General features: G+C 30.2%; 1 protein-coding gene across 1 annotated transcript; it reads right to left on the reverse strand.

Moving 5' to 3' along the window:
* Nucleotides 1–12,263: 12,263 nt before the first annotated feature.
* Nucleotides 12,264–12,674, reverse strand: LOC144545706 (uncharacterized). The gene has a single exon (XM_078294254.1). It carries the CDS (start codon nt 12,672–12,674, stop codon nt 12,264–12,266), a length of 411 nt encoding a protein of 136 aa, XP_078150380.1.
* Between the last annotated feature and the right edge of the window lie 913 nt (nt 12,675–13,587).

A 13,587-nucleotide genomic window follows, 5' to 3' on the forward strand; every position in this document is an offset into this window, starting at 1 on the left:
GATATTTATACAAGCTCTACATGACAATCTAAATAATGTTCAAATATTTTAATTTTGTGACGCATTTATAGAAATAAATTGATGTGGATCACCTGCAATAGTCTTATTTTTTCTCCTTGGATTTTAAGTTTTAGTGGTGATTTATCGGTTCCGATCGACTTCGTCCCTCTCTGAAAAATTTTTTGCCCCTTCTGGATGTTCGATTTGTAATTCAGATTAAATTTAGAATTAAAATCAAAATAATTTCTTGAATTATAATTGGTAATTATAATTATAAGTTAGAGCATCATAAATTATAAGTCAGAATATTGAAAAATACAAGTCAGAGTATTGAAAAATGTAAGTTAAAGTATTGTTTTTTTATCAAGTATTTAACCAGTTAATGGATTTATACTTGATTCGGTAATTTTTTACCCCCTTCTAACGAGAATCTTAAATCCACCTCTGAGAATAGGAATAGGGATATCAAAAGCAAAGGCATTTGAACACATTAGCAGTGTTTTTATAATAGAAGTGCATGGGAAGTACACCCGCCGATTTCTATTGAAACCAAAAGAGTTAATTGCATGTAACCATTGTATCAAACACTGGTACCAGTTACCACATACAAACATTTATATATTATAAATTATCAGTTTTGTTTATTTTGTTTCCTACTTGTACTAGAGAAGCTGCTACCTAGGGGTGTCAATGGGTACGATACGGGTAGGGTGGAACCATTTTCATATCCATACCCATTAAGAATTGATCTTACCCATACTTTACCCATATCCGTTAAGAATTTGCCTTATCCTACCCTATCCATACCCATTAAGATTAGCGGATAATAAAATGATAGTGTGCAAATAATGAATAATACAAATATAATAGTTTTATTATTTTTACAAATCAACTATCGAAACTTATCATGTCATACATATGCAATCACTATTACTAATATAAAATTAAAATATAAATATGCAATTAATTCTAAGTAATAGTTTTTTATTAAGCAAAAAAAATTAAAATTACAAATATCTCTTCTAACATATTCAATTCCTTAACTAAATAATAAAACATTCAAATAAAAAAGTAAAATGTTTAGTATAATATTCTTTTTTATGATATAATTTATTTTATATAATTACCTGTATCCAACAGGTACGAAGTAACCTTTATCCGTACTCATATCCGTTTACCTAACGAAAAAAATTCTTACCCATATCTATACTTAATAAGTTAATGAAAAAAAAATCTTATTCATATCCGTCTTATCGAAAACGATACGGGTAGGGTAAACGGGTAAACTGGTGTCATTGACTCCCCTACAGCTACCACTATTGCACCAGAAAGTTTTCCACCTCCCAGGCACTTAATCGGTGGCCCCAAAGATAATCATAAACTAGAAATTAGAAGCTAGCTAGCTTCGATAGAACTTAAAAACCAGCGTGAGTTGGCAGCAGCCCGGCGTACTCATGGAAACTCGAACCAAGTATCAAAAGAAGAGGGGTAATTATATCACTAGTTTTGGTCTACCTTCTCAGGTAACAACAGGTATGGTAGGCAGAGGTGATAGGATTGGAGTTAGAACCACAAAGGAATCAGGTTCCCGAACTTGGATTCGGACCCAACAGGGATGATTTAGAGTTCTCTGACGATCGATAGTATTTCTTTTTTTCTTGTTGGTGGCTAAATGCCTACCAACGATTGTATTGAAAAATTGAAAAGTACTTGCATCACCTCATGTTCTCATGTATTATTACATTGTCGTTAAATTGAAAAAAGTAGAGAAATTAGGAGCAGTATGTGCTTCAAAAGTCCCCCATATATATGCTGATTCCCCTGGTTCTTGCTAGCTCCTCTAGAGGGTAGAGTACCAGTTCTGTATCTGAATGTTTGCTTCATGTATTCGTTCAAGAGAATCCTTCTATTTCTCTCTCACCACAACGCCCACAAGGATCAATGACATTAACTTTTAGTTGGTTCATGTTAAAAACAATATATATATTTTGTTGGTTAAGCTTTCGTAATAGCTTATACTGTTAGTTCTTAGTTGCTCGGCACTGTGATACTTGTTGGTTGCTATGTTGTTTTATTTTGTAATTTGTATTTAATTTGATGTTTGTAGATCTTTAAAGCTTTTGTACCAGCATTTTTTGTTCCAGCAGTTTGGTACACTACTCATGCATAATTATTTTGGTTTTAATGGAAAACGGTGAGGTAATCGTCACTTTATTTAAAACAAATAGATATATCACTTGTTTGAAAGCAGAAAATTTTGTTTCACGGGGATTGGCGCCGATACCACCAGAGAATATATAAGAAGATGGAAGATGAGCATACGGATTGGAGATGAGATTTCACAATGAAATTAGTTTCTCTTAAGTTATGAACAATGGTAAGTTGTAATATATCTCTGGATTCTCATTTGTGTCGCCTCAATTTCTGGTCGAAACTTCTGCCAGTAATTGCTAGCTTGGTTCGCATATTTATTATTTATTTTTTTCGTTTTCTCATGCTGCAACGCATGTAGAAAGAAAACTAATTTGTGATTGATGATAAGTTGATTATAGAAACATGTATTTGTATAGTTATAATATAGTTACAAGTCCACTTTTTTCATTTTGCCTATTGATATATTTTTAAATGGCGTCACGGATGTTAAGTGTTTTCATCTTAAGCTAAATTTTATGCACAACAGATCTGAGATTCTAAATCATAATGACGTATATACCTCATGAAATTCAAATTTTCTTATGAATATATAAATTATGTTTTCAATCTTTCATATTTTGTTTAATATTTGGACTTTTAAGCTTTTCAAATATATAATATATGGATATCATAATATTTTATTTGATCCTTCCAAATACGCTATTTTTTAGGACTTTTATCTGAGTACGAGTTTGTCATCTTTTGGACAGATGAAAGCTCTTACTGTTAATTATTCTGAATTACTTTTAGAAACTTCTAATTAATAGACTCGATGAAGTTGAAACAAATATACTTTGTTTGTTTTGAGATTTGATTTGGATTTGAGGAAAAAGGTTGGACAATTCGATCTTGATATTATATATTTGAAGATAATAATGGAGTTTAATTGAACATTCGGCGATATCAATGTTTATCTTTTCTTTTCTTTTTTCTGGTGGTATTTCGTTTGGTTTATCGATGCATGGTAATTACGTTAAAATCTCGAGTTTCTCGGCTAATGCGTTCTATATGGGGTATTGATTGATAATTACAATTTTTTGTTAGTGTTGTAAATTACCAGTATAATGCGTTTACAACTATTATCTTTAGGTGAGAGATTATTAAATCTAATTAATTATCTACTTTTAGCGATACCCTTGTATACCTTATCTCTATAGAGCTCCTAAGAAAAAATATATATTTTTTTTATTACTTTAGATATTATTAGAAATCAATTTCTTTGGCAAGGTTCAGCTAAGTCTAGAAGAAAATATGCTTTAGTTAAATGGTCTAAGGCTTGTTTGGTCAAAACTCATGATGTCTTAGGTATTCTTAATTTTCAGAAAATTAACATTTTCTTATTTTTAAAATGGTGGTGGATATTTCATAATACTCAATATTCTGCCTTGTGAAAAACTATTGTTCAATTTAACTATTATTCTCCATCACCACTAGAGCTCTCTCCTTTTTGGTCAAACATTCTCAAATTAGATGTATTGGTCAACTAAGTGTTACATATACCCCTAGTTCCCAATTATCTGATCTTGAATTTTGGAATACACTATGATCTGGTAATTGTACCCTTGCAACTCATTACCCTCAATTGTACAATATATGCTCCAATAAATCTGTATCAATAGCTGAAGTGATTAATTCACAAGGGTATGCAATTCATTTTAGAAGAAGCCTTGTTGGAATTCTACTCTCTAAATGGAATGAGATTTTACAATTAATTAGTTCATCTAGTTTTACACATAATATAGATAGAATTGCTTGGAGATGGACCACCACAGGTTTATTTACTGTTGGATCGATCTACAAGATTCTAAACTTTCGAGGGATTAATGCCAATCAATTTGCTATCATATGGGAACTGCCAATTCATCCAAAAATCAGAATTTTTATTTGGCTTCTATTCCATAATAGAATCTTAACTAAGAAAAACTTATCTCATTGGGGCTGGTTCGGGGATCGTCAATGCCATTTTTGTCTTGATGTTGAGGATAATAATCATCTATTTCTCAATTGTCAACAAGCACAAAAAAATCTGGTTTTGGTTAGGAAAAGCTCAAAATTTCTTTAATACGTGGACAACCCTTGTTAATATTTTTAACTTTTCATCTAATTTTAGTGTTGTAAAACAAAAAAGGATTCTTAGTTATCTTAAGTGCAGTAAGCTGGACATTATGGAAGTATCAAAATGAGGTATGCTTCCAATCCGGTTCCCCTAAAACAATTAGATATATCATTCTATTGATTATTCTAATTTTTGAATGTTGGGTAGGGCACATAGATAAGAAGATTAAAGAAACTGTTGTCGTTTGGCTCCCGAAAGACATCAATGCAATTCCGCTTTAGATGTGGGACCCTGCTGGCCACCAAGTTGTACCGTATCCTAACAATGGTATCGAGGAGATAGCCCCACTGATGCTCTTAGGTGCTGCAAAAGAACCTCCCGATGTAGGAAGTGCAGCTGGACCTTCAGCCCCTTGAAGAAATGAAGCTCACACATCAATTTTGTAATGATCAATTGTGTGGATCTGTTATTTTCCATAGCCCCAACTTGAGAGCTTAGTGTTAGATAATGGCTTTACTATCACATGATTTTGGTGGACTGTTAAACTGTTAGATATGTGTTCTAAAAGTTATCTTATGTTGATCACTTTTACATGTTATGTTTATGAATTAGATGCTACATGCATTTTGTTTCATGAAATTTATGTTTATCTATAGAAGTGTTCAAGAAGATGCTCTTGGTCTTGAACCATAGAACTCTATATAATGACAAACAAAAATCTCTAAAATGTTCATAAACTTGGTTATTAGCATGGAACACTAATATACCATGATAAGTTTGTCATGTTGATTAAAGTACATTGTAGTTCTATAAATGTTGATAAATGTTTATCGTTTAATAACATGAGTATATGAAAGGTTTCATATATTGAACAGACCTAACGAATGAAAATATTATATGGGTTATGTTAGTGTCATAATATTTTCATTGTGTCTCGGAATTCTAAGATATGAGATGTATTTCTTTTTCACATAAGAAGTATATAATGTAATTAGTATTAAAAACTACTTATCATAAGTGGTAATAAAAATATTAGTTCCTTATATATAACTTGTGCGGGAGAAAGTTATATATCAATAGTATCATTGCCCCTCATTTATAATGAGTGATGATATTTTTATGGGCCCCTTGGTAAAGTAAAATTATAATGCATACAATATAACTGAAGTGCAGTTATATATTTATAATTACTTAAGAGACCAAGAAACGAATATAATACAAAGATGACACAGTCTGACTTTGTATATTATTCATAATATTATGTGGCAAGGAATGGACACAAGTAATGTTATTTGTAACATTACTTTAAAGGATCGTGTATTGTAAAAGGGATACTTTACATCTATGTTATTTGGTTAACTATAATGTATAGCTAGAATACCGCTTATAGTTTATGGTAATAAAATATTTTATGTCATTGCCAACATAACACAGATCCTCCATATAGGTCACACCAACTGAACGAAAAAACAAGAAAGATATTTTATTTATAGGATGTATATTGTTTCATATGACATGAAATAATATACATGTGATAAATAAATATCATGACTGCTTAGAACGAAGATAAATTTATGAGAAGTGTTCATGTATATTATTTGGTATAATATGGTGCATATTATATAGTATAATATACATGACACATAAATATAATAATGTACAAAATATTGTTATAACATAAGTTTATTAAAAACCCAAAATTAATATGAGTTGAGGATGGTACTGTATCAATTACTGTAGCAGCGGCTAGGGTTGGCTCTTTTAATAAGGAGAATTATACTATGAAGGTTGCACAATATAAACCCTTAGTATATTTGTATATAAAGAGAGGTAGAGAAGACATTCAAGCAAGCAATTTTCTGAAAATTTATTTCCTTCTCTTCCTCTCATATTATTGGTTTCTCTAATGAAGAATTATTAGAAGAACAAGGAGGGTTATTAACTAGGTTCTAAGCTTATATTAAATTAAGATCTCTAGCAAGGTCTTTCTAATCCTTGTTTAGTTCAAGGTGAACACTAGGAGGCCGTTTCGACAAACGAAGGTATCCAAGAGACCTAGAAGAGAATTTGATTTCTCTCTATTTACCAAATTGACATTTGGTAGAGGTATATCCAAATCACCTTTAGTAGATAGATTTGTGATGAATGAATGAGTAGATAATTATTTGTGCATATGAATTGTTTGAATAAAATTAGCATAATAAAGTAGATCCGTAGATGCTTGTAAGAAAGTTAAAAAATTTTATTTTACCGCCTTGCCGCATCATGAAATCCTTTATAAACCTCATGCGTTTGTGTTTTGCAGTATTTTAGATCCGTCTATATCTTACAATGTTAGTTAACAGACTCTTTACCTTGTAAGTTACCTTCCAGTTTCAATATATTGAAATGGGCATATAACTATCAACTAAACTATTTTAACTTAATTTCATTGTTATTAATCAATAAAATTTTATAATTTTATGAAATTGTCAATTTAGAAAAACTCAAATAAGATAAGGCAAAATAGAATACATATAATATATAAATGCAGAAAAAAAAATGATCAACTAATGACAGTTTAAATAGAAAATGTACGATTCGTAATGGTTTGATCAAAGACCGGTTCTCGATAACCGGAAACCAGAAACTAGCTAGGAATGATATTTTATTTTTATTCCTCCAATTGTTTATTAGGGTTATCGAGACAGCAATAGGATTTGGGCAGTGGTTGAGATTTTGAATATATACTAATTAATTAAACTGTAGCTTATCATTGCACTGTGATACCTTAGAAATGCAACGTGCGCATTTGGAAACCAAGAGGATAACTATCACAAACAGTACAATGTGATCCTATGGATCTATGGAGATAAGTGGTGCATGTCGCATCATCAGAAGTGGACAGTTGATCCATATATATTTGTTGTATTTCTAAGGGGACAGTTGATCGATATATATCACATATATTCATCTGTACAATATTAATTGTGCTTCACAAAACGGGTTCTATTGATATGACGATCGAACATGTAATACTGCATGTGACAGAAATTTGGCATATGCTGAAATGCCAAACAAATAATGTCCTCATCATTTGTTCATGCCCTAGCTACTGTGGCACAGATTTAACTAGGAGAACCAATCAAACAAAAATTGATGTAGATTCATACGATTATCAGTGCATGGAATTGCCAAGTATCGATCCCCTTCAGAAATCCCAACATTTTTGTCTTTATCTGCCAAATTTATGATTAAAAATCAATACAAAAGAAAACATAATAAATTAGTAAACAATATTATGATATAAATTAGTATTAATTAGTAAACAACAAATACTACACTTGGATAGGCGATTCACAATACAAGTGTTTGCAATTAAAATATTACTAGTATCGTGTCTATGTGTTTGTTTGTAAGAGAAAAAAAAAATTTACATGCAAAATGATATTTTCAGAAACAATATTAGATCAGTGAAAAAACTAATTATTCAACAAGCTAGATTTATGAATGATACTAAAATAGATTGATTCTAAATTCAAATTATAAATAAAAAGTACATTAGCATAACTTCTAATAATAAATAATGAGAAATAATGCCGACTTAGTGCAAATTGAAGATATCATAGTTATATACTTATATATAGCTATTTTCCATTAAGCAACATATCAAAAAAAAAAAATTCGAGGTCTTATTATTTGTTCAAGAACTTCAAATTCACTTCCTGGCAATGAAATAGGGGTGTTTAGAAAAATAGAAAATTCAATTTCCTTAAATGACATAAAAATGGAAAAAAAAAATTAAGACACGATCAGTTAATTATCAATCAAAATAAAATAAAAAAGTTCCTTAAATAACATTTAAAATGTGAAAAGAAATCATGACTAATCAGAAAATCAAGTATCTGACAATCAAATAAGAGAATTTATGAAATTTAAAAAATAGGAAAGAGGAAGCGTAGATTATGTGAGATAGAGAATGCTCGAGTGGCATCAAGGAGTACGTGTGGTAAGTACATGCCTAAATCAATTTAGACTTTTACACGTAAAAAAACATAAAATAAATGCATAGAATAAGTAAAAAGGACAGACTATTTGACAAAAAGGTTGATATTCAATTCAAATTTCATCTTTTAATCACAGTTGTTAGCAGAACAAAATATCTACTTAATTGCTTAATAAGAGAGAAGTGATAGTTACTATGGAGAAACATTTATTGAAAAAAGAACAAATATTAAATGAGACCATTTCTAGAAAGAAAATTGTTTTGCATTTAGAAAACTTATGAAACAAATTTCTTTTCGAAACAATTAAAGATGTTGTGAACAAATGACAAAAGACATGATTAGCCATACAATAACTCAATAGAAAACACAAACTAATTATAATACGAGTTATATTATATATTAATTAGACTCGTCAGCACATCTTTTAAATGAGGAGAGAAAATGATGATATAAAAATCATCTATTAAAAATTAAGGAAAGATAAAAAAAATGTTTATATTGGAAATTATTTTTTTAACACTGTATGCATATAACAAGACGGAACAAAATAATAAAATATAAAAGCTTGTATGGAAGGTGTCTCTTTTACTTCACTGTGTATATTGGTCTAGTGGCAAACGATAACACTTTTGTGTGGAAGGTCGTGTGTTCGAATTCCAAATAATAGATTTTTTTATGAATATTAAATAAAAGTTGGAAGGCTAGATTTTTATTTTTCTATATATTAAAAAAAAGAATAATTATAACAATCCCCCCACCCCTGTCCCCCCATTTATCCCCGCACTCTCCCTCTTCCTTAATTGTCATATCCCCTCACTTATTTGGCTAAAAATTTCCATTTATCCCCGCATTAAATTAGAGTCATTTAATACCAATCCCTGCATTAATTATGCTTTCCTCTAATAACAATTCATGCATTAATTATTCCTTTAAAAACAATTTCCGCATTAATTATACTGTTATCTAATAACAATCCCCGTTAATAAATATTTATTTGTTATTTCTGAGAAGTATTTATCCATGTAACATAAAGTATTTATCCATATAACATAAAATATTTATCATTATGTCTGAGAGTATTTATCATTGATGTTTACTGTAAGTTGCAATTATGTTTGAGAAATATTTATCTATGTAACATAAAGTATTTATTCTTTATAATGAGAGTATTTATTATTATGTCTAAGAGTATTTATCACTGATGTTTTACTATAAGTGCAATTATGTTTGAGAAATATTTATCTATGTAACATAAAATATTTATCTTTGTAACATAGAGTATTTATCCATGTAACATAGAGTATTTATCATTATGTGTGAGAGTATTTATCATTGATGTTTTTACTGAAAATTACAATTATGTCTGAGAAGTATTTATCTATGTAACATAAAGTATTTATCATTATGTGTGAGAAGTATTTATCATTGGGTGAGGGAATTGTTTATTTAATGGTCCCCAGTTGTGCGGGGACAATCCAAAAAAAAGAAAATTTTGTGCGGGGATAACTGACAAGTATTTATGAGGAGATTGTTTATTTAATGGTCTCCAGTTGTGCGGGGACAATTCAAAAAAAAAGGAAATTTTGTGCGGGGACAATTAATGGATTGATTTATTCAGTCATAAATAGAGATCATTGCATAGAGATTAATACTTTGCAAATCCAGGATAAATACTTTGATGCTTCAAGTTAAATACTAACATTTTCTGCGGAGTATTAATGATTGAGCGGTTCCCCCCATGACTTTTTTGCCAGTTAGTGCGGGGTTTTTTGCGGAGATTGTTATCAACGTCCTAAAAAAAAGTTACACAACCGATAATGCAATTGATGCCTCCTACAACCGAGAAATATAAAAGTAATGTATCTAAAATTTCCTAATTTGTTCGGAGAGACAACTGATCTACAATGTTTAATTAAATAATTACATAAATTAAAGTATATTGATTGCATACATCAATTCTTACACAATGTATTGAAAAGTTTGTCAATCATCAATCTATTAAAGTCTGATCTGGCAACCTATTTCAGGTCAAGATATAGAAATCTTAAATAATATATACATTTGAAGATTCCCATTTTTGTACTTTTTTAATGTTAGATGCAACCATCATACTAAAAAAATAAGGATCGATGATATGCATGTTGAAGAATTTACCAAATATAGCAATATACAATCATGACTTCTAGGGGTGTCAATGGTACCTTTTAGCCGTTTACCCGATCGGTATCGTATTCGATAAGACGGATATGGATATGGGTAAGATTTTTCTTTCGTTAGTCAAATGGATAAGAGTACAGATAATAGCTATTTTGTATCCGTTATCCTATAGGGTAATTACAAAATTTTAAATTATATATATTCAATTTAGCACCTAAATTTACTCTTCCATTTCAGCATTTCTTAATTGTGCCTTTCTATTTTAGCGCACTTTAATTGTGTATTTCTATTCCAACACCTAAATTTACTCTTTCCTATATATTTTTCTTTCCATCTTAGTTTTCTTGTCTTTTTATTCAATCATAAGGATGAAAAGTATACTCTGCGAGAATACTCTCATTTCCAATTCAATTTCCTCTTAACTTTGGAAAATGTTTACAGTATAATAAATCAAAGTTTTTGATATGACGTTAGTTTTGTGAATTTCATGTTTGTTTTGTCTTTTCCTCCTAGAATGAGAATTCATATTTTCCCTTGATTATTGATATATCATTAAGGTTGTGTTGCTTGTTAATCTCTGACAGTGTTCCCGATACTTATTTCAGATAAATTGGTTCGTGAACAATGTAATTATTTTTGGCAGAAGTATTATGTCTCAGTTGAACTATATATGCTTGAATATATTATTTTATATATTTTTGTTTCTCTTTTATTATTCAGTGGCTTTTTGTGCTTCTCTTTTGTTAAATGTGTTTTTGAGCAATAATTAATTAATGATGTAATTTTGTTATTTAGTATTGTATGTTTTTGCTATAAAAAATATTAAACATATTATTTTTATTTGCATATTTTGCTATTTAGTTAAATAATTGAATTTGTTTGAAGTGATATTCATATTTTTGAATTTTCTTGCTTTATAGAAAATAATTTAATTGGAATTGATTGCATGTTTATTTATTTTTATTATTAATTCAATTACACATGTGTGAAATGAATGAGTTTTTAATGTTCTATTTGTAAAATATAATAAAATTAATTATTATATTAGTATTGTATGTTATTCACCTGCTACCGTTTCGTTACCCGATAATATTAGCGGGTATGGGTAGGATAGGGTAAGGTCAATTTTTAATGGATAAGGGTAGGGTATGGATAAGATCAATTTTAATGGGTATGGATATGAAAATATCACCACCCGACCCATATCGTACCCATTGACACCCCTAATGGCTTCTGATCTTTCTGGCTTTACCTTCTCCTCCTCCTCCTTCTGGTCTAGTACAACTCCACCTCTAGTTGTGTTTCAATTCCCAACTAATATCCAATACGATATTCCCACACCCGGTCAATTGTTAGGTTTAGAAAATTGCAAATACAAAATAGGAAATTAATGATTCAGAGTACATGTTATATGGAAAACTGCTTGATTATCAAGAAACTAAATCAGATGTAATATATCTGGAAAGATCCATGTATCCGGAAAGCAATATATTATGAGGATCGATCTTTTTTTTTTTCTTAAAAAAAGACTAATTAACTATAGAAGTTTCCTTTTCTTTGAATTGGTGAGCAACTATGAAAATTTTCAGTACCAAAGTACCAATATGCCAAAGTGAAATCCTTGGAGTTGTAAGTGTTAGCCATTTTTGGGTGCATACCTTGTAGTATTGTAGATTAATCATCAAGTTAATTTGAATTGAAAATCATTAATTATGAAGAGATCTACCAAGATAACAACAAACAAGCAAATACAAAAAATTATGGTCTTGCAAAAATATCAACCTTAATTAGGTGATGAAGATGAACATCTCAAAGCTTGTAATGACATTTTGTGGATCCCCTCATTTAAAGAAACAAATAAAAAAAACATCTCACAGCTTGAGGGCCAGGTCAATTTCATTAGACTCATAATTATCTTCTTCCACCTCTCTGTTCCTCACTTCCAATTGTGACACTCCACCTAATTCTTGTCTCTGAAAATTTCCAGCAACATAATTTCTTTCTTCAATGACACGGACATAGCCTTCTTTAGAACTCTCCCCGTTTATTGCATATTCACTTGACCCAGATCTAGAGGGAGGTCGCGTGGCAGCGGCCATTTCTCGGGTCCTCTTTATACTTCTTTCTAGCTTATGTGCATTCTGATGCCCTCCTAGGGCTTGAGATGTCTGAAATTTTTTATTGCAGTAGATGCATATGAACACTTTCTCCGGCTCCGGCTCAGGGAGTGATAACGGCTCAAGAGATAGGTCTAGGTTAACGCCTTCCACATCCGTCTCCATGGCTAAGGACTTCTAGTCGCTCGATTGATAGTCAAGTAAGCATAGGGGTCTATTTGTTAATAAGGAATTGAATGCATGTCTGTATCTATGTAATATTAATCAAGATGTGAGACTTGGGACCAGTGAGAGGATTCAGGTACAGAATTTGTGGGGAGTGTTTGTCTTTAAATGTAATGATGGAAAATCAAAAGTACAATATTACCCCCAAATTAGATCCCTGAATCTGCCGCAAGATAAATTTTAAAATTTAATTTGTTACTTGTTACGAAATTTAAAAAAAAAAAATTATTTTTCAGTTGTTAACAAGTGAAATTTTTGTTTTAAAATTAAAAACTGTGAAATTTAGTCAGTTTTGCAAATTTGAAACAAGTGACTGACCTTTAAGCTTAAGCCACTATACTATTCTACCTCTTTTAATATAATTAAATGCAAATCTGGAGATAGAGATATACTGCTGTTGAGGTTGTAACATGTTGTCCAAGATCGCCGCTCGATATTCACATGTCGCCGGAATGCACAGAGACATAAATAATTTATGTAAAGTTTTTTGTACGTGTGGACATTTTCAGACTTTGCATGATATATATGAAAAAAATGTATCAATATAATAAGTAAAAAAATTCTAAGGTTAATGAAAAGTCGAAAATAATCAATATTATTCAAACGTACGATCATTTTTTCTAAACTGCTGTGATACATATAGTGATGAATTGGGTGTTTAATTAACAAATATATATAGTGATGAATCAATAACAGCAAGCTTATGGAGAATTTTATTATTATTATTATTTTATCTAGTACGTTCATAACTTCATATATATTAATTACTTAATTTAATTTCTGAGATTAGCTAGACATGCATGTACATAATATATTAGTATTAATATTATCATTAACAGCATGATGCAGTTCA

This window comes from Carex rostrata, chromosome 28, assembly GCF_964058835.1.
Source record: "Carex rostrata chromosome 28, lpCarRost1.2, whole genome shotgun sequence".
Taxonomy (NCBI): Eukaryota; Viridiplantae; Streptophyta; class Magnoliopsida; order Poales; family Cyperaceae; genus Carex; species Carex rostrata.